The 21,070-nt window shown below is 39.6% G+C and overlaps 1 protein-coding gene across 1 annotated transcript in view; it reads left to right on the forward strand.

Annotated features, from left to right (window-relative positions):
* Positions 1–21,070, forward strand: part of ADCY1 (adenylate cyclase 1) — a 147,400-nt gene that overhangs the window by 29,021 nt on the left and 97,309 nt on the right. The window contains exon 2 of the mRNA XM_042868943.1: positions 7,891–8,040. Coding sequence (XP_042724877.1) covers positions 7,891–8,040 — 150 coding nt within the window. The remainder of the gene's footprint in view (positions 1–7,890; positions 8,041–21,070) is intronic.

The following is a 21,070-nucleotide window of genomic DNA, read 5'->3' on the forward strand; positions in this document are numbered from 1 at the left end:
GTGTACCTCAAGGTGATTTGATGCTGTGTGAGAACAGTCAATAATTTGAAGTGTGTCAGTATCTTGATCAGTTGGTTATGACATTATAAAACTGGATTCTCTTTGCAAAAAAGAGAATAATTTTCAAATTTGAATAAGAAAATGGCTAACATTTTCTATCTTTTCTGTTAAATGATTGTTTTTCAAATTTGTGAATATTAAAGCTCTCAAGTGCCAACACTGAAAGAAGATACTACAGATTAAATGTACATGCAGAGTGAAAATGTTTTTATCTGCAGATAGCTTATTGTAAAGCTTGTCTTGCAGGCTGTAAAGCACAACAGAAGAAGAGTAAATGGACTCAGTCTAGTAGAACATAGTTTCCTCAAGGCGAATGTATTCATGTTTTAAGGACATTTGAACAGAGGTGACATCATTTATCAACTATTTCAAATATCTGCATGGAGAGGAGAAAAGAGAAAAAAAAATGAATATATTTGTTAGGTCCAGCAGTAGATCTGTCTGGCAGAAGGGAAACTTACTGAGATCAGTTTCATGCTAACGCAATCATATTTTCACATAGCAGTACACAGACAGCCAGAGCAACAGCATACACAGTTTATCCTTTTTTTATTTCTGGCTGCTTTCATTTATCAGAAAAAGAACCGGATTTTTTGGCAGTGAGTGACAGCTTTACAGTATAGTAATTCATTTTAATTTGCAGGTGAATTGTTAGAAGTCTACTGTATACTTCTAGATATTTTGGGCGAAACTTTTATAGTAACAAGAAGAAATTTGAGGTCCATTGATCCGTATAAAAATGGTGGACCATTGATCCATATAAGAATGGTGAACCTAACACTGCCTGGGTCAAGATAATTAATTCAGATTTTGCTCTGTATATTCTAAAATAGTGTATTTCAATGTCATTTCCTAGAATTCAATACAGTATAACATTTGGACAGCTGCTTGAACTTACCTTGTACTGATTTTCTCCACGCCTAACTGATGTACAATGCCTTGGGAACCTGCTTGTAGCCATGATTTTCTCCCAGATTCTCAGACAAAGTCTTGACGAAGTCCTCTGAAGCTAAATTGAAAACAAACAAACAAACAAAAAAAAAAAAACAAAAACAAAAAAAATCCAAAGAAGTAGCTTGTGTACAGCACAAGCTTGGTGTCACAGCTCCTACACTTGACAAGAATGAATATGAATTGCTAGAGAGCGAGACTGGGACATGGAAGATGATGCTTTGTAATCAACTCTGTCACTGACCAGAAAAATGACTACTTTCTGACTAAGGCTTGGTTTCCCATTGCTGTATATTGGCAGAGCTTTGTACAGGTGCCCTTTGAAAACTGAAGCTGAATACTGTGAAATCCTTAGGGAAAATATGGAAATGCAGTACAGCTATTAGAATGTGCAGGAGCTCAATACATGGTTACCAGTATTCAATAAAATGGATTCTGTAAGAGACACTTTATGGAGTATGTTTTATGGTTAGTAACACAACCAAGCCGTGCCACAGGAGCATGAAGCAGTTCTGATGGCATAGTCAGCTGTGAAACAAGCATGTTTGGAAGCCTGGGAATGAAACTATTGCACTCAGACTAGGCTCTCTTCCTTCTGGATTGTTACAGAAACGATCTAAAAATGTGCTCTTTGCTGAACTGATATCATGGCCTCATTTTATGTCTGACAGCTGTACAGTAGATAAGAAATGCTTCCTGTCTACAGCAGGCAGGAGCCAGAGTGAGGCTGCTACAACCCATTCCTCAGTCATGGATAAGACTCAAACGTAGAAAAATTGCATTTAAGATCTAAAGGACTGGTTGCCTAGCAACGCTAGTCCCACAGAAGGCTTAAAACTAGTTTGGATTGTGTAGCCCCTCAAGTATTTAGATACTGCAGCTTTTAAAGAAAATTGTATATATTGAGATGTTCTGATGGATTATTGTGTGGAAACAAGTCTTGGAAACAAATCACGTGTTGCATATAGTAAATGCAAACAGCTTTCTGTACTATGTTGTAATTCCACAACATAGCATTATTCTAACAAATGCAGTAAGGGGGGGGAGCTACACATTTTTGTTTGATGCAGCACAGCTTCAGGGACTGACCACCTGGCAAAGAATATGCAAAAATTAATAAAAATAAGCAGGCCATAATTTCTGTAGAAATTATTTCAAATGATTTTTGTGATGTATTCATTTGTGGTTGCTAGAAAATATTTTTAATGCTTGAGAACAATTACATTGACCAAAAAATCCCCAAACGGTAACAATCCACTCCAAAGCACAGAACTGAGAGCTTGTTTGTTTTATGGTGACTTACAATCCGCTATTAGAAGAGTGTAAGAGCAAACTCAGGAAAGAAGCATAAGAAACATTTTCTTCCCTTAGCGTGGACAAATCTGTGGGATATGACATATAAGCCAATTTTCAAGAATAGTTTGACTTTTTTCTGGGCAGACTATTGAGTCTTGATTTTCTCAGATGGAAGTGACAGAGATCATGAAATTACATTTAAGGTGTATGATCCTCCTCTGGACCTTACATGCTCAAATGCAATAGCACAATACAACAGCAAGAGAAAGCTACACCTGAAATATTGTACTGTATTTGACAGCTTCTCTTTCAGTGAAAACCATGCAAATCAGCCAGTTTCTCACACATGCGTATGCTTTACTAATTTTTAATGAGTGATTAATAAATGATACTGGGGATGAGTGGGTAGTCGTTTTGGCTTCACTATATCTGAAGAATATTATTTTCTGTCCACAATAGCTCCAGTACTTCTGTTAGCTTTGGAGAGAGTTTCTTGATGTGTGAAATTTTTTATCTATATCTGGAATAACATATGGAAATATTTCTAATATTAAAATAAAGTTGGCTTGCCTGAACTTAATTGTCAGTAATACCCTCTTAGGGTATGCTGTAGATCAGAAGGGGAGAAGTAAACCATGCAGAATAGCATAACTTTTTTTTTTTCTTAGTAGGTGGCATGAAGTAACTAGGACAAAAAATAATAGAAGGGAGGACTGTTTATTCAAAAAAGGAATTTGTTTGTTTAATCTGGAGATAATTTGTTTAGCTGACTCCTGGCACCAGGGCATGCTTTTTGAGATGCAGTCAAGAGCTAAGGAGCAGGTCTTTGTCACTTCAACAAAAGGAGAAAGTAGGTGTAGTGATTAAGTATTCTCAAAAGGTTGCAAAGTGAGTTGAGTCAATTATTTAAGAAAGCTATGTCGAGATCAAGAATCAACTGTGCATTCTCTTCTGTGCAATCTTGTGCTGTAAATCAACCACTGGTATAATGGTAACATTTACCATAGCAGGGAAAAGAGAAATGATTTTTGTTTAAATCTAAGAAATTACGTTATCAACAATTTTAAAAAACAACACAGTCTTGTTTTGTCATTTAGCAGTTCTAATGGAGGAAGAACTGACACAGTTTAGTAAGCTGTTCATGACTTTTCCTTAGAGACAGGCATCACAATACATTCCTATTGTACAGTAGTGTATTTCACTGCCATATCTCTCAGACTATTTTGACAGAATGTTACATTGTCTGTATAATAGATACAACAGTGGCACAGAAATTAATTGTAAAAGAATTCAATCAACAGAAAAACTGGCAATAGAATTCAGGCCTTCTACACTTTTAGTCTTATCACGTATCTGTGGGTAAAAACATACAGGAACAATCTTGATCTTGTTTTATTTATTTATTTATTTTCTGCAAAGTTCAGCCTGGTCCACTCTCCTTTATTTTATGGGACACTATGGAGCTCATGCTGCTGAGGATAAGGTGGCTATTGGTATTAGCTCTTCAATTAAGAAGGGCTTAATCTTGAGAGTAGTAACTATTGAAATTAGTTATCTAATTTTACACACATCACAAACCCAGCTTTTAGAAAACAGAATGAAGTTTCTTATCTGGTAATTTATATTTCTTGTCTAGTCTATTTCAATTGGGCATTTCACTATCCATTCACATTTTACTTTGTAAAAAAAGTTTTTTGAGGCATGCATAAATCTTACACACCTTTGTGAATTAGCCACAGTAGGCAATTTTGTGAGACAAACAGAAAAAGCAACTGTTCATCTCACAGCAGAATTAGACTGTTGAGGAAGCAGCATTTTGTGTGAAGGCAAACAGTGTGTTTGTAGAAGTATTCACACTTGTTTGAGAGAGAGCAAGAACACGTAAGAGTCCTGCTTTCAGGGTTGACAGAATTTTCAAAGAGTTACTCAAGAAATGGGAGATGAGTATTAGAAAAAGTAGACCATTAATTGAGCTTTTTGATCCTTTTGTAGGTGTGCGTATTTTGCATGCTTCTTACCTGCAGAATTATTTGTCTACTCCTTGATGGAGTGCGTGTTGGCATTCTCTACCAAACTCCTTAACAAAACTAACTTGAGACCCAAGAAAGTCAATGAACTAAAAGCAAGAGGGGCAGAAATTTTGTGGAAGTACCTGCTGAAGCTGCTAGTCCCTCTTCACGGACTATCTCTCAGTGTCAGAATTCTGCCTTTGTTTATATCCTCTGGAGGTCCACACATGCACAGTGTGAGATTCAGTCACAGCAACAAAAACCAGATAAATGTCTTTCACATCCCTAAACTTTTGTTATTTTGGCTAATCTGTAACCTCAGCAACTACGGGTAACAGTTTGAAAGAAATTTCAGTTGTGTTATGTTAAATAAACTATTTCTTCAGTATTTATGTGAATAGGAGATGATGGTAAAATCTGAAGAGCACTCTTTTTTAATACTGAGCATATGGTGAACAATGTATGAAAGGCTTAAAATGAAATTCCTTGATATTTCAGCATCTTTGGATACTTCAATATCTTTTCAAAAATGTTAGAAGCTTGTCTCTCAGTCTTTCTTTCAGTTACGTCAGATAAAGTTTATGTTACATATGCATGTATGTATCAGTATAGGGTGGTACTAATGCATTAACACATTAAAATGAAAGGGACCATGAAAGTGGCTTATATTCGGAAAAATTACAGACAGAATGGTAGGTAGTTTGCAACAGGGGAAAAAGTAGTAAGAAAGAAAAAGTGTTGTGGAGAAGAATTATTATCGCAGGAGACAGTCTGCCCTACTTTCTTTTCTCACATTCTGAAATCTATTAATCTTTTACTTGCTTTATTTCATAATTCCCTGCAGGCCAGAGCTGACAGCTAACCCCCTGTTTTATCTTAAACTACTCAAAGCACATGGGAACCACAGACCCTGCTGAGTCTGAAGGTGGATGCATGATTACAGCAATCCACTGTTTACTCCAGTTCAGATGATCATCATTGCTTGAGAGAAACCATAATAATCTCAGAACAGTTGACAGATTGCTAAAATACATAATCTGCTCCCAGCTGAAGGCTAGAAACCAAGTTGACCAATTTTTTTAGAAGTAATTATTTATTATATGAGTCACTCTTACACGTAAATGTAGTATTATTTCTGAATACTGTGCTATTAACAACTGCTTTGAATAGGGGCAATATCAAGCAATTGCATTGTCTATAACTCCTGACTGTTTATCAGACCTGTTCTCAGTCTATTCCCCTTGAAAATGGCCTTTACAAATTCCAGATTTAGCTTTAGCTTTAAGATTTAGCTTTACTATACATTGTTGTCACTACATTTCAGCATAAAATCCAGAGAGAAGGCAAGTGCAGTTTTTGAGGCAATTCATGCCTCAAAAAATAGGGTTCAATTGGAATTTCTACAGAAATTTCATTTTACTGATGTTTAACTTCTACTGAAAATTGATATGCCTCAAACAGATTCGTGTGTTGAAGCAAAATAAAGCACAATAGGAACTGCCCACTGTTTATACTCATCTGAATCATGAAAAAATCAGTTTGTATATTGCTTTTCATCTTCAAATTTTTACATGTATATTCACCAGGGAGAAATAAAGTACTAATGCTCGACATAGATCCCTTGTCTTGTTGCAGGATATCATTTGCTTTTATTGTTTTTGGTAAGAATGTTTGAAGAGAATCTGTTGATGTCCTCTTAGTTTATAATTACAAAGAATGAAGAAAGAAGTGATGCAGAGGGGAACATAGTGACCAAGGATCAGGTTAATGCTGAGGTACTTAATGCCTTCTTTGCCTCAGTCTGTAATAGTAAGACTAGTTACTCCCTGGGAACCCAGCCCCCAGCCCCAGCCCCTTTTGCTGGAAGACAGTGATGGGGAACAGAATAGGCTCTGCATAATCCATGAGGAAATGATTTTGAACCTGCTTCAAAAGCTGGACAGTCTTAAGTCCATGGGGCCAAATGGATTGCACCCTAGAGTGCTGAGGGAGTTGGCAAATGTGGTTGCCAAGCCACTCTCTATTATCCTTCAATCCTGGCTAACAGTGCTAGAGAAGGTTGTGGAATGGATAATCTTGGGAGCCATCATGGATCAATTAAATGTCAATCAGGCCCAGTCAGGATGGGTTCATGAATGGTATATCCTGCTTGACAAATTTGATATAAATCTATGACAAGATGACCTGCTTAGCGGATGAAGGCAAGGCTGTTGATGTGGACTACCTGGAGTTCAGTAAAGCCTTTGACACTGTCCCCCTGTTGTGGTTTGGTTATTTTTTTGTTGTCAGTATTCCACACCAGAACATCATGTGAACCAGTGGGAGTTAAAGAGTTAATATTCTGGTTCTGTTTACTGCATCTTATGGGCATTTTGAATATTCTGAGGGGAGGAGTGGCATCCCCAGAGGACTTGGTTTGAAAAGGAAGTGAGGTGGAGCTCTGGACAGGACCCCAGGCATCTCTCTCTTTCTTGGGGCTGGCTCAGCTGGCTGCTGTGGAGAAGGGCACGTGCTTTCCTTGCATTTTGGGTACTCTTCTCTCTCCTTTTGTTTGATTTGGTTAAATTTAGTAATTACTGTTCCTCATCAGATCATTGCAGGTGTGTTTCTTTTGTTAAAGCCATCTAATTGCTCTCTGCCCTTCCCCCTCGCCACCCTCCTGCAGAGCACAGCCCATGGTGTGCCCTGCTGTGAGACCTGTGAGATGAAGTGAAAAATCTGGATGGGATTGTCTTGAATAAGGAGGTGGCGTGCAGGCTAGTGTTATTTACATTAATTAATTTTTCTCACATATTGCAAAAAAGTTTTAAAAAGTACAAAATCAGCAGGACTATTAAGTCATTTAGGTGTTGTTCTTCAAAGCATTGCTTATAGAAATAATTCCAAAATATTTAATTGTTTCAGTGCATACCTGTGAGCATAGGCTTATGTAAATGGTGCAAGCATTTTGTGTATCATTTGAAAGCAATTGACATTTTCTAGGAGGTACACCACACAATGGCATCAATAGTATTTTGGGGAGACTTCTTCAGAAGTATAGTGCATTCTCTAACAGTGAGGATGCAAACAAAAAATATTTTCCATATGCAAAGTATACAGTATGAAAGCTTGGAATATCTAGGAATAGATACCTAGGAATAGGTTTTGAAATACAGATTTTGATAATGCCTCACTTCTCAAATGTAAAAAAGTGACAATAGTTTCCCTAAATTGTAAAGGCATAGGAAAATAGTTGCTGTATTGTGAGCATCATGCAATTAAGCAAGTGCTGAAATGCATTCTTACCAGATGGACTGATGTAGGAATTGATGCTGAACAAAATTAATAACCTACGAATCATCATAAGAGAAATTAAACTCAGGAACTAAGAAATTCTGTATTGTGCAATGTTATCTGTCTGGACTTGTTATTATAGCTCCTCTGCAGTTGGGATATGTGAAGGGATTTCAGTGACATCACTAGCAAGTCAGAATTGTAAAGAGGGTTATTTCCTTTCAAGTTTATTTTGCTGAGTAGAAATGTAAAATAAATCTGTATTTTAAAATATTATTATTTTTTTCTTTCTCTCTTACAGCTTGTGGCCAATGCAATTCTTTTTGTCAGTGTAAATTTGTATGGAGTCTTTGTGAGGATCTTGACGGAAAGGGCTCAGAGGAAGGCGTTCCTTCAGGCCAGGAACTGCATAGAGGACAGGCTGAGGCTGGAGGATGAAAATGAAAAACAGGTCAGTTTTTTCCTCTTTGTTTCTTCTGAGGTTGTTGTAGTTCCATGAAACACAGGTCAGGACAATACTCCTGAGCGAATGGTAGGGAGTGTGTATGCTTGCACTGTGAAAAAAGCATGCTGCCTCCTGTGCCCACTTCATCTCTTCATCCCTAGTACGCGCATGTGCTTTGCTCTTCACCATCATTTTTTTTTCTTTCTTTTCCCTTCAAGGATATTATTGTGTGTGTGTGTTAGCTAAGCTGTAAAAATTCCTCTCCTACATGTGTGCTATACCTAGTTTACATTTATAACACATAAGAAGGAAAGTTGTCTCTGTCATGTGGAGAAGTGTTCCAATCAAATTTGGAAAGAATGAAAAAACTGCTATACTGAAGATCTTGCTGTTCACGTGATACTCCCAGATTCAAATCTTGAATCCATCAAAATCTGTTAATTCCGAAAACTTTGGGCAACTCTTATTTTCTGTCTGTGTGGCAATAGAAGTCCACTGTAGACTAAATGCACAAGTTCTCTGATAGTAGCAGCCTTTATTTATTTCCATGGAAACTACAACAGATACAAAGAACACAAATAGCACTATTTGATAGAGAACATTCCCAGCTAAAAAACACTATTTTTCAACATAGTCAGCACCAACAGCTACATGCTTTCATCGATGATGAACAAGAGTCTGCATGTTGTGCTTGCAAAAAATCTGCACTAGCACATGTCACCACTATCATTTTCACTACTGCTGAAACACACTGCCCACTACTTCACTGTTTGGCCTCCATAAACATTCAAGAAGTACCAGGGAATGACAATGAGTGCAAGGTTTTCCATGTGGAGGACTTACAAATCTTTGCTTCACATGCATAACCATTACAGATAGCAATTTGTCAGACTGCCCCTCTGCTGTCATCTGTCACTTGGCAACAAAATTTAACAGAGTATTATCAGGAAGGTTCGACCTCTACTTCCATACCACCACAATGGGCCAACATAATAAAATAGGAACTTTTACTTTCGGAGAAGTCTTCATATATATTCTTTCATCGACTTCTGTGGAACTTTAATAATTTATGCCAGTGGAGAAGTTAAGTGGTACTCAAACCTTGTTCTAGAAGACCTCAAGGTTCTCAGAATGCGTGCTTCACACACCATCCTTCAGTTCCAATTTCCTGTGCTGAAATGATGGTGCAAAAGTACTGTTCTGATGGGGATTTGGTGAATTCAGGTCATATTTTTATGACCTGAACATCAGCAGACGTATTCTTTGAACAGTTTTATCTGTTTGGCGTCTGTTGAAAAGCAGTATTAATGTCAGAGTCTGTAGTTCTGATTCTGGGCTTTTGTAATCCAAAACAGCAGATTTTCAAAGGTATAAATGCACCAGAATTGAAATGTAATGGCAAACAGTTGTCTAAATCCCGTTTGTTCATTTGAAAACCCACTTCTGGCATCCCACATGAAAATCACATATCAGATGTTTGGTTGTTTTTTTCCTGTATGTAGAACATTAGTCGTGTGTCTAATCTTTTATCCATGCATATAGAAACAAGAAAGCAAAAAATTACACATCATTACTATTATTGTTTATTTTATACCAGAGGAATACTGTAAATTATTTTCCAGTGGAGTGCAGAGGTCAGTGAAGGGAATATATTTTTTTCCCACATATATGAAACTGACTTTATGGGGTACCATAATACTTGGTGCAGTGATAAAGTACACAAACTAGCTGTCAGAAGTACCACTGAAATACTTTCCATGGATGCTTTTACAATACTTACAAAACTCATGCAAGATTTACTTTATTACAGGCTACAGAATTAATATGCAATTGCCATGGTTTAGTGTAGACCAATTTTCCAGTTTCTTACCAATATTCAAAGGTTCTCCAGAAGATTAGACTTTACTGACCTTTTTCAGTATCTGTACTAATTCCTGTGTTTTTATTTTCTGAACAAAATGTCACGTATTAAAATGAGCAGATTTTTTTTTTTAAATCAGACTTCCTTTTCTCTTTCAAATGCTCTGATCTAAATATCATTGCCTTTTTATATTGAGAATTGTAATCAAAACCACTAAAACCTTTCCCTGATACATCCGTGCAAGTTTCTAATGAGAATGAAAAGAACAAACTCTTGGCTTTTGAACATGAACAGCTTCCTGGAGTTAAAGTGTTGCTTGTATAAGACTGATGCCACGGCTGGAAGTGAAATTTCTTCCTCTGTGTCCTACTTACAGTACTCTTTTCATTTGGGAATCATTAGTAGTAAGTTTAGTAGTAAGTTTAGTAAGTAGTAGTAGTAGTAAGTTTATAGTAAGTAGGAGTTCAGTTACACACATTTGCTTCATACGCACTTCCATGTCAGATACTATTTCATCAGACTGCCTCTCTTCTACCATATGTTGTATGCAACAAAATGTAACAGAAAATTGGCAGGAGGATTCAACTTCTACTGCTATATTACCAACTCCTGACTCTGATACTGTGGGCCAGTATAATAACATAGAAGACATTACTTTCAGAGCAGCCCATGTATACGTACAAAGCAAGTAATGCAGAAGCAACTGCTCATCACCATCTGAAAGACTCCCAGCTGGTCCCCCAGAAGAAGCTGTCCCCACTATTTTCAGTTGTTGCTGTGTGTGTGTGTCATCTCCTAACTCCTAGTGCCCCCTCAGACTCCCTCTCCGGCACAGAATCACAGAATGGCCAAGGTTGGAAGGGACTTCAAGGATCATGAATCTCCAACACCCCTGCCACAGACAAGGCCACCAACTTCCACATTTAATACTAGATCAGGCTGCCCAGGGACCCATTCAACCTAGCCTTGAACACCTCCAGGGATGGATGGGGCATCTACAGCCTCTCTGGGCAACCTGTTCCAGCACCTCACCACTCTCTGTGAAGAACTTCCCCCTGACATCCAACCTAAATCTCTCCTCCCTCAACTTAAAACCATTCCCCCTTGTCCTGTTGTTATCAACCCTTTCAAAGAGTTGACTGCCCTCCTGTTTGTAGGCTCCCTTTAGGTACTGAAAAGCCGCAATTAGGTCACCCACAGCCTTTTTTTCTCCAGGCTGAACAAGCCCAGCTCCCTCAGCCTGTCTTCGTAGGGGAGCTGCTCCAGCCCTCTGATAATCTTTGTGGCTCTCCTCTGGACCCTCTCCAACAGCTCTCTGTCTTTCTTGTACTGGGGGCGCCAGACTTGGACACAGTACTCCAGATGGGGCCTCACAAGAGCAGAGTAGGGAGGGAAATCACCTCCCTGTCCCTGCTGGTCACCCTTCTTCTGATGGAGCCCAGGATACCATTTGTGTTCCGAGCTGCAAGAGCACACTGCTGGCTTATGTTACATTTTTCATCCATCAGGCCCCCCAGGTCCTTCTCTGAAGGGCTATTCTCAAAGGCTGCTCCTTCCAGTCTGTATAAATGCCTGGGATTCTTCCAGCCCAAGTGCAAAACTAAAGTTGCACTTGATTGCTCGTTAGAATCACCCAGGCCCACCTTTCAAGCCTGTTGAGGTCCCTCTGAATGGCATCTCTTCCTTCCCCCATGTCAACTGCACCACTCAGCTTGGTGCCATCAGCAAACTTGCTGAGAGTGCACTCAATTCCCTCATCAATGTCATTGATTAAGATGTTAAAGAGCACTGGTCCCAAGACAGAGCCCTGTGGGACACTGCTTGTTTACAGCCTCCACCTGACAGCCATGACTTTTCAAAAATTATGGAGAGCGGCTCGGCAGCCACCTCAGCCAGCTCCTTCAGAACCCTGGGATGCAGCCATCCGGCCCATAGACTTGTACACTTTCAGTCTCATGAGGTGGTCTCAGACTTGCTCGGCCCTTATAGCTGGGGGGGGATTTACTGCCCCAGTTCCCACCTAGAGGTTTAGGGCTGCAGGGCTCAGGGACGTGAGAAATATTAGAATCCTGACTGCCAGTGAAGACTGAGGCAGAACAGTAAGGGAAGCTGAAAAGCTGAAACATCCTGCTCAGAAACAACTAAGTTAACTGGTATGTTATCAAAATTGTTTTTCTTCTGAAGCCAAACTGTTGCATCGTAGCAGACAATATGTAAGCAAAAACTCTGACTCAGCCTAAACCTGGAGACAATACCCACCCCTTTATTCCTTAAAATTTACATCATGCTTAGATTCCATACTTTTCCATACATACCCATAAATTACCATCACCTATCTTACCTTATAATACACACATGCAGATATCATTCACATATTCTATAGGCCATCCCTCTAAATTGTCAGTGGAGTTCATTTAGTCCATGACTTTGGGCTCCATCTGTTATAATAGTCGTTAAGGACAGGGGTGATCATGCACGGTTTTGGATTGTTGCACACTGAATCCAGTTCTATTTCTGTTATAATTAATTCTTCTTTAACTTGAGTAATTCTTACTGTTATGCCATTAATAAGGTGTATAGCATTTATAGTAATGATGATATGCAGTACTATTTAGCAGCTAATATACATCTCAAATTATTGACTGTTCTAATCCAACATCAAATTCCCTTGAGATATATGCTAGACTTCCACATCTGCCCATATCACCCACCACTCAAGTCCTTCAACAAAACCCATCTCATGAATGGGCTTTACCTTCACCCAAAGCAGGAATAAGCCAGACTGTTTTACCCATCCTGTTTCTGAACATGCTGTTGTCGATTCCACTATTGTAAGTACACTGCACTTGCCATTGTGTCTTTGTCAGAGTCTAATAAAATCCACCTGCCAGGCCTTCCCATATTTATATTTCATCCATTATCGTCCCTAACAAAGAGGCTTCATCTATTTGGATTGCTTAATTACACAACTTCGACATTCGTGAGTAACCTGTGCAAAAGTGTCCATGAGTCAAATCCACACCATGATCCTGAGCCCGTCTTCATGTTGCATATTTTTCTCAATGGCCTGACATATCATGCACCCACTGAGCTAGAAATATTTTACCCTTATGTTGCCAGTACAGATCTACCTGAGCCACTTCAATCAAAGCATCGTAGAATCACAGAGTCACCAAGTTCGGAGAAGACCTCCAAGGTCATCCAGTCTAACGATCTACCTATCACCAATATTTCCCAATAAATCACATCCCTTGGTACAACATCTAAATGTTTCTTGAATACTTCCAGGGATTGTGACTCCACCACTTGCCTGGGCAGCCTGTTCCAGTGCCTGACCACTCTTTTGGAGAAGTATTTCCTAACATGCAGCCTGAATCTCCCCTAGCACAACTTGAGTCCATTCCCTCTAGTCCTATCACTAGTTACGTGGGAGAAGAGTCTGACCCCCAACTCACCACATCCTCCCTTCACATAGTTGTTGAGAGTAATAAGGCCTCCCCAAAGCCCCCTCTTCCCCAGACTGCACATTCCTGTTTCCTCAGTTCTTACTCCTTAGGCTTGTGCTCCAGACCCTTCACCAGATTGTTGTCCTTTTCTGGACATGCTCCAGGGTCGTGACGTCTTTCTTGTAGTGAGGGGCCAAAAACTGAAAACAATACTCAAGGTATGGCCTCACCAGGGCTGAGTATGTCTTCACTGACGAGAAAAAATTAAATGTTGTGACACTTTCCATTTAAGAATTACAATAAAATGTAGGTTACTCCAAAAGTACTGGCTCCTATTTATTACTAACTACAACAGATACAAAAAGCTCATTAATATAGTTTCTCAGAGTAAATTCTAAGCTACAAAAGTCTATTTCAACAACATTGTCACCCCCATAAGCCAATTCATGGAGATGAGCTGATCTAGACACTCTTCGTTTCATGATGTGACATTTACGCCTAGTTGTCCTGTCCAGAAGGTAGCTTGTTCTTCACCTTTCTGTCATCACTGCTGAAACACATGATGGTGATGCAAGAGTGTGTTCATAAAGGATTTACAGGTTACTAAAGGAACTGGAAAATCTATTGCAGTCATTTCCCATGCAGATGTCAAAATAAATTATTTTGTACAGTAGAAATAAAATGTAGTTTTAGGGTGGATAGTGTTGTCTGGGGAGATGAATAAAATGATTGTGTATCAACACAAAATTTTCAAAAGGACTTTCAGAATGTGTCTTTGGAAGAAGAAGTAAAATAAGAATTATAATGGCATTCAAAGTAGGCAGGATGATCTTCATTTGGAGAAAGAGGCAGGAAATGTATTAGGAACCCTTCTGGGGACTCTCCTAAACATAGAGACAGGCTGTGGGTGGGAGAAGCTGCCCAGGTCAGGGAGAAGGATGGGAGAGGGAATTGTGCTGAGGAGCATGACTTGACTTCCCCAAATTGGAGAAAGTTGAAAAAAGTGTTGAAACAGAATATAACGTACAGATGACAGAAGCTGCTGTTACAACATTCTTCCTGCTGTCTGCTTGTCACTTTCCACATGCCCTCTCAGGGAAGATAAATCACAGTACTGGTGGAGTCTTTAGCTCCTCTGTTGTATTATGATCAGTTTGGTAAGGAGGCAGCATGGACTCAACTGCTCCTCAGAAGCCATAGGCACCCTCTACTGCCGATCCTTGTGCTGCCATCCACTTTGCCATAGATCATAGAATGTCTGGAAGGAACTTTTGGAGATTGTTCAGTCCAGCATACTTCCCGGAGAAGGACTGTCCTCAATACCAGGTCTGATCAACCATGGCTTTCTCAAGCTAGCTCTTGAATAAATGCAAGATCAAAAGTTTTTCCTCAGGACCAGTAAAGGCTGAGAAATACAGTACTGCAGCTTGTACATGCAATTCAGTTGAGAATGTTAAAAAATATAAAATAATTTTAAAGAAACTAATAACATAGTCTCTTTTGGGATATTAATAAGAAGATTTTTTTGTTTGTCTTTGCAAATTTTCTTTATTGATTGTGCACGTAATAATGCTACCATATCTTCAGAGCACATTGTGCAGGCAATTCCAGAATATCTGAAATCAACCAGGAAGAGCAGAATGTTGGTTTTGACTGAGAAAGTGTCTACTTCTAGAGCTTAGGCAGATAGTGCATGGCCACTGGAAGCAAGGTTAGGCAACATAGGAGGACTGCAGAGAGCTGTTTGCAATTAGAGAAGTAGAGAGAAGATGTTTGCTCAACTAGAGTTGAAGCTGGTCAGAACTGTGGAGGGAAGGGCTTTTCAATATTTTAACAGCAAAAATAGGACCTGAGATGACATTGGTCCATTACTTGATAAGGATGGTCCCTCACAAATAGGGATACAGATAAAACTGGGATATTTGCTGCCTTTGTCTTCAAAACCTGAAGCACTGAGTTGTAGGACTGACTGTGGTAACAATAAACTCCCAGACAGCACTGAAATTGTGCTGATTTGCTGATCCAGTTGTATGCATATAAGTTTATGAATCCCAATGGGATTCGTCCTAGGATACTCAAGGAGCTTACTGATATCATTGTGAGACCTCTCCCAACTGTTTCTCAATGGTCTTGGGAATCTAGAGAGGTCCCAGTCATCTGGAAGCTTGTAGACGTTTCAGTTTTCAAGAAGGGGAAGACAGAAGATTCTGTCAGTTTCATGCTAGTGCTCGGTGAAGACTAGTGCTGTGAAGAAGATTATTCTGGGAGTTATTGAAATATACTCAACATTGCAATCACTGGTCACAGCCAGCACAGGCTTGTGAGATGAAAGTTCTGTTCAATAAAGTCAAATCTTTCAATGTAGTTTTTTATAGTATCATTCTGGGAAAAAAAAACAAAAAAAAAAAAAAAACAAAAAAAAAACAACAAAACACCCAGCATACAGCTATGTAAGAACATAATACCATGACTGAACATTTGGCTGATGGGTTGGGCTTGAAGGAGTACAATAAATGCGGTTCCATCAGGATGGTGGCCAGTCACTCATGGGGTTCTGCAGGGCTCCATTTTAGAGCCAATTTCCTTAAGCATTTTCCTTAATGTTTTGAATGCTAAACATGAAAACAAACTATGTAATTTTTTGTGGACAGCATTAAACTGGAATGAGCTGCTGACTTCCTCCAGAGTAGAGGGGCCACCTTCAGAGAGATCTCAACAAACTGGAGAGCTGAACAGTCACTAATCTCATGAGGTTTAACAGGAGCAAAAATTCTACAGCTGTGATGGGGTAAGACTCAATATGTGTACAGACTAGGAGATGAGAGACTGGAGAGCATCCTTGTGGAAAGGGATCTGAGGTTTCTGGTTGACTGCAAGTTGAAGATGAATCATCAGCGTGCCCTGGCAGCTAAAAGAGCATCTGTGTCCTGGAGTTTATCAGGCAAAGCTCTGCTAGCCAGTCAAGTAAATGGATTGTCCTGCTCTGCGCTGTGTTTGTGTAGTTGTACCTCAAATACTATGTGTGGAATTTGGGGCACTACAATATAAGGCCATAAAGCCATCAGAGAGTGTCCAAACGAGGGCTAGAAAGGTGATGAAGAGTCTAGAGGGCAAGATGTATGAGGAGTAGTTGAGATTCCTTGGTTTGTTCAGCCTAGAAATGGGAAGGCTGAGGGAAGGTATGGCAGCCTATAGTTTCCTCATAGACAGTGGAGAGGCAGGCAGTGATTTCTTCTTTCTGGTGACAGTGAAAGATTCAAGGAAATGGCATGGAACTGCATCAGGAGATGCTCAGGTTGGGTATGAAGAATGGATTGGCACTGGAACGGGCTCCCAAGGGCAGTGGTCATGACACCATCTCTGCCAGACTTCAAAAAGCATTTGGACAATTGCACTCAGAAATAGAGACTGAATATTGGGTAGTCCTGTGTGAAGCCAAGAATTGGAATCTGTGATCCTTGTGGATCTCTCTAATACAGGATATTCTTTAATTCTGTATTTTTTGCCCAGATACTACTTATCTGCTTCCAGTCAGCTTGGTATGCACATTTTGAATTGAAGTCAAATGTATGTTTGCCCCTTCTTATTTTCAGCAATGTTTCATTGCTATGAGAAGAAAGAAAACTGGATGTTCTTCTAAATTGAGTGTTGTATACAAAATAAACTAAGTCTTTATTAATGATGTAGAAATCCTATAAGACAATTGTCAGAGATAGCCTATTTTGTCACTGCAAATCCCAGGCTAAATCTGATGGTTTAAAACATAAATATAATGGAAAATGGTATGAATGAAGGAGATGTGTCTCCTAATTTGTCATTTACTTTTCTTAATGATATTTCTTCAGGGCATTCAAACTGTTGTCAGACAAGTACCATCTCAGAAAAGAAATGTTTTTCAGCATGTGAATTCATCTTAGACCATGTTAATACCAAGTAAAGGAAAGCAAAAATTCCTAAAGTTGTTTACAGTCCCAAGATCTAATTTTCTAAATACAAACCAGCTCTTAAGAGTTTAAACTACACTGTAGGCCAGTGAGAAAGATGAAAATGTGGGAACATCTTTCTCTCTACAAGCCCCTGTGTTTCGAAATATACCACATGTTCAGGCTTTCCCAGCACAACTTCACATGTCACTGAAAAGAAGGTCTGCAACATGAACACTCTTTTATTATAGCCATAGTTGTTGCTATGTTCCTGTCTCACAATTTCAATTTTTTCTGTCACCACCCATCTCTTCCAGGGGCCACAGCCTCTCATGCATGAATGTCACAAGTGAGTCTGGCTTCGGTGTTGTAACACATTGAATGGAACAATCATCAGTGCACAAGGCAGGCACACACATTTACTTTTCCTGTTGGTCTGGTTTTCAGGTTATTTTTTCTGTCAGATCAGTCATGCAGTAACAAATGAAAAATCAGACAATGATGGTAGTACTTGATATCCATATAATAGAAATCCAGATAACATCTCTTTTCAAACTTTTAACAGCTGTATTTTGTAAACATCCATTCAACTTTCAAACCTCTGAGACATTAAGCATTCCTCAGGGTGACTTAGAAGGCAGTGTGACTTCTCTTGACAGATGAGATTTTGCCTCATATAAGAGACTTTTCTTATCTTTTTTTTTAAGATAGCTAGATGCTGTTTTCATTTATATTCAGTGCTTTGATATTTTCTATCATGAGGTTGTTTCTTATTTTTTCCAGTATCTCCTCTAACGATAATGCTTTAGATCCACACCAATGCTTTCTTTCTTGATATTGAGTCAGCAGTAGCTTGATCAGCAGTAGTTACTCTTTCAAAATGACATGATTGACTCTTTCCTTGCTAGGTGAGTTTAAGGCTGCTTTGTAAAGACTCCAGAATTCTTTCTCAGGAATCCATCATTTCTTTTTTTTCATCTTTAATGAAAAAAAAAATTACAACAATCTGTAGAATTTTCATAAGCTCCCTCTAGGTCTTGTTGTAATTCTGCCCAATCCAACGTAGATTGAAATTACCATTTTTGTAGCTTCCCTTAACACATCTGGCAACAGCAGGTTTTCAAAGCTGTACAGTGTTTACTCCTGCAGTTCACAGAATCACAGAATCACAGAATCACAGAATTGTAGGGGTTGGAAGGGACCTCCTGAGATCATCGAGTCCAACCCCCTGCCAAAGCAGGTTCCCTACACCAGGTAGCACAGGTAGGCATCCAGGCAGGTCTTGAACATCTCCAGAGAAGGAGACTCCACCACCTCCCTGGGCAGCCTGTTCCAGTGCTCCGTCACCTCACTGTAAAGAAGTTCTTGCGCATGTTTGTGCGGAACTTCCTATGCTCCAGTTTCTGGCCATTTCCCCTTGTCCTGTCTCCACACACTGCTGAAAAGAGTCCGGCCTCGCCATTCTGCCCCCCACACCTTAGATATTTATAGACCTGGATCAGGTCCCCTCTCAGTCTCCTTTTCTCAAGGCTGAACAGACCCAGTTCACTCAGCCTTTCCTCATAGGGGAGATGCTCCAGGCCCTTCACCATCTTCGTGGCCCTCCGCTGGACTCTTTCCAAGAGATCCCTGTCCTTTTTGTACTGGGGAGCCCAGAACTGGATGCAGTGCTCCAGATGAGGTCTTACCAGGGCAGAGTAGAGGGGGAGGATCACCTCCTTTGACCTGCTGGCCACGCTCTTTTTAATGCACCCCAGTAAGCCATTGGCCTTTTTGGCCACAAGGGCACACTGCTGGCTCATGGCCGACCTGTCGTCCACCAGGACACCCAGGTCCCTTTCCGCAGAGCTCCCCTCCAGCAGGTCATCCCCCAACCTGTACTGGTGCATGGAATTATTCCTCCCCAGATGCAAGACTCTACACTTGCTTTTGTTAAACCTCATCCGGTTTTTTTCTGCCCAGCTCTCCAGCCTATCCAGGTCTTGCTGAATGGCAACACAGCCTTCAGGCGTGTCAGCCAATCCTCCCAACATCGTATCATCAGCAAACTTGCTGAGGGTGGCCATTATCCCCTCATCAAGGTCATTGATGAAGATGTTGAACAAGACCGGACCCAGTTCTCCAAAGCTGACTTCACACCAGTGACTTGAATTACTTCTTTGGAATCAGTGATGTTTGTGGTGCACTATGAAAGTTATCTGTGAGTTTTTTATTCACCTCCTGTACTGTAATTGTCTTTACAGGCTATAGAATTACTATTTGGTCAGCATTTGTCTATGTAAGAGTCTGTCAGTATAATTTTGTGTTGGTTTTAGAGTGACATAGGAAACGTAACCTAAAACTCCACTTTTTCTATAACATGTTGAGAATTTACTTACCCATTTCAAGATCTTATTTACTACCCTTGCTTAAAGAGAAGCTGCAGTGAACAACTAGTTCTTTTCAGACCTCAGAAAATTGGCAACCAGGATATTACTTCTGACATTCCAGTACACTTTGGAGTTTATATTATTTCATGCACCATAAAATCTAATCATCAGCCGGAATGTCTTTCTTGTGTGTATTACCTTATAACCTAATAAGCTGTCACCTTGTTTTACAGCTTCAGTGCAATTCAGTTAAAACAGTAAATCAACTACAAGATCCAAATATGTGTGCAACAGAGCTTCATACTGCTGACAAAAGTTGTTTTTCTTTTTTTCAGTTTGGATTTAAGACTACATTATGTAATCCTGCTGCAAAGATATAAGCATACTTAATTAAATTAACATAAAAACTCTGGTAATTTACCATTTCCTACCAACTCCTTAGACCATGAGCATCCAATCTTTTGGCTTCACTGAGCTGTAATGAGTAAAGAAGAATTGTCTTGGGCTACATATGCATAGGTTGCATCAAAAGTAATACCTCCTATTTATTTCCATGGGAAACACAACCAATACAAAGAGTACAATAATGATTTGATAGAGCAAATTATGAGCAACAAAACACTGTTTTCCAACATAACCACTGCCATTAGCTGTAAATATTTGGCTGCATTTTGCCTTTATTTCCAGTCCTCAAAACCTGCACCAGCAGAGATAACCCACTGTTATCACTGCTGAAATGCACCACCTCACTGTGCTGACATCCACTGTTTGGCGTCCATAAATGTTCAGCAAGTGTCAATGAGTTTCAATGGGTGCCATTTATTCCTCATAGAAGAACTTAGTGACATACCTTTGCTTCATACACACTTCTGTATCAGATGCCGTTTTGTCAGACTGCCCCTTTGCTCTCATCTGTCACACAGCAATAAAATATAATGGAATATTCCTGGAAAGGCTCGGTCTCTGCTTCCAAACTACCAACATTTTTCTCTGATGTAGTCAGTCAACATAACAAAGCTGGAGGCATTACTTTTGGAGCAGCACTCATAAGATATTAATATATATTAACATATATAAATAACACAGGTTATTATAATCTGTAGCATCTGAGGCATGGAGTCAGATGTGAAAAATCCAAATCATTTATTACAGGTTCCAACATCTTTTATATACATTCACAAGCTTTCTCTTGTTACTTTCCCACCCATCTTTACATGTCAACAGAACATTCCACAAACGCTCCTTAACCATGCATGCAGACGCTTATCCAATCAGAGTCACGAGTGGTTCCAAGTCTTGTGCCCTTCCTCCAATCAGTGTTGCTATCATGTGGCCATAATGCACCTTACTTGACTTTTGTTTTTCTCTCCTGAAGCCTTTCTTGGTTCTCAGCTTTCCTTTCTGATGCCATTTTCTTGCTTCACAGCTGAATATTCC

This window comes from Lagopus leucura, unplaced genomic scaffold, assembly GCF_019238085.1.
Source record: "Lagopus leucura isolate 7727_CA_CO unplaced genomic scaffold, USGS_WTPT01 Super-Scaffold_100002, whole genome shotgun sequence".
NCBI classification, from domain to species: Eukaryota; Metazoa; Chordata; class Aves; order Galliformes; family Phasianidae; genus Lagopus; species Lagopus leucura.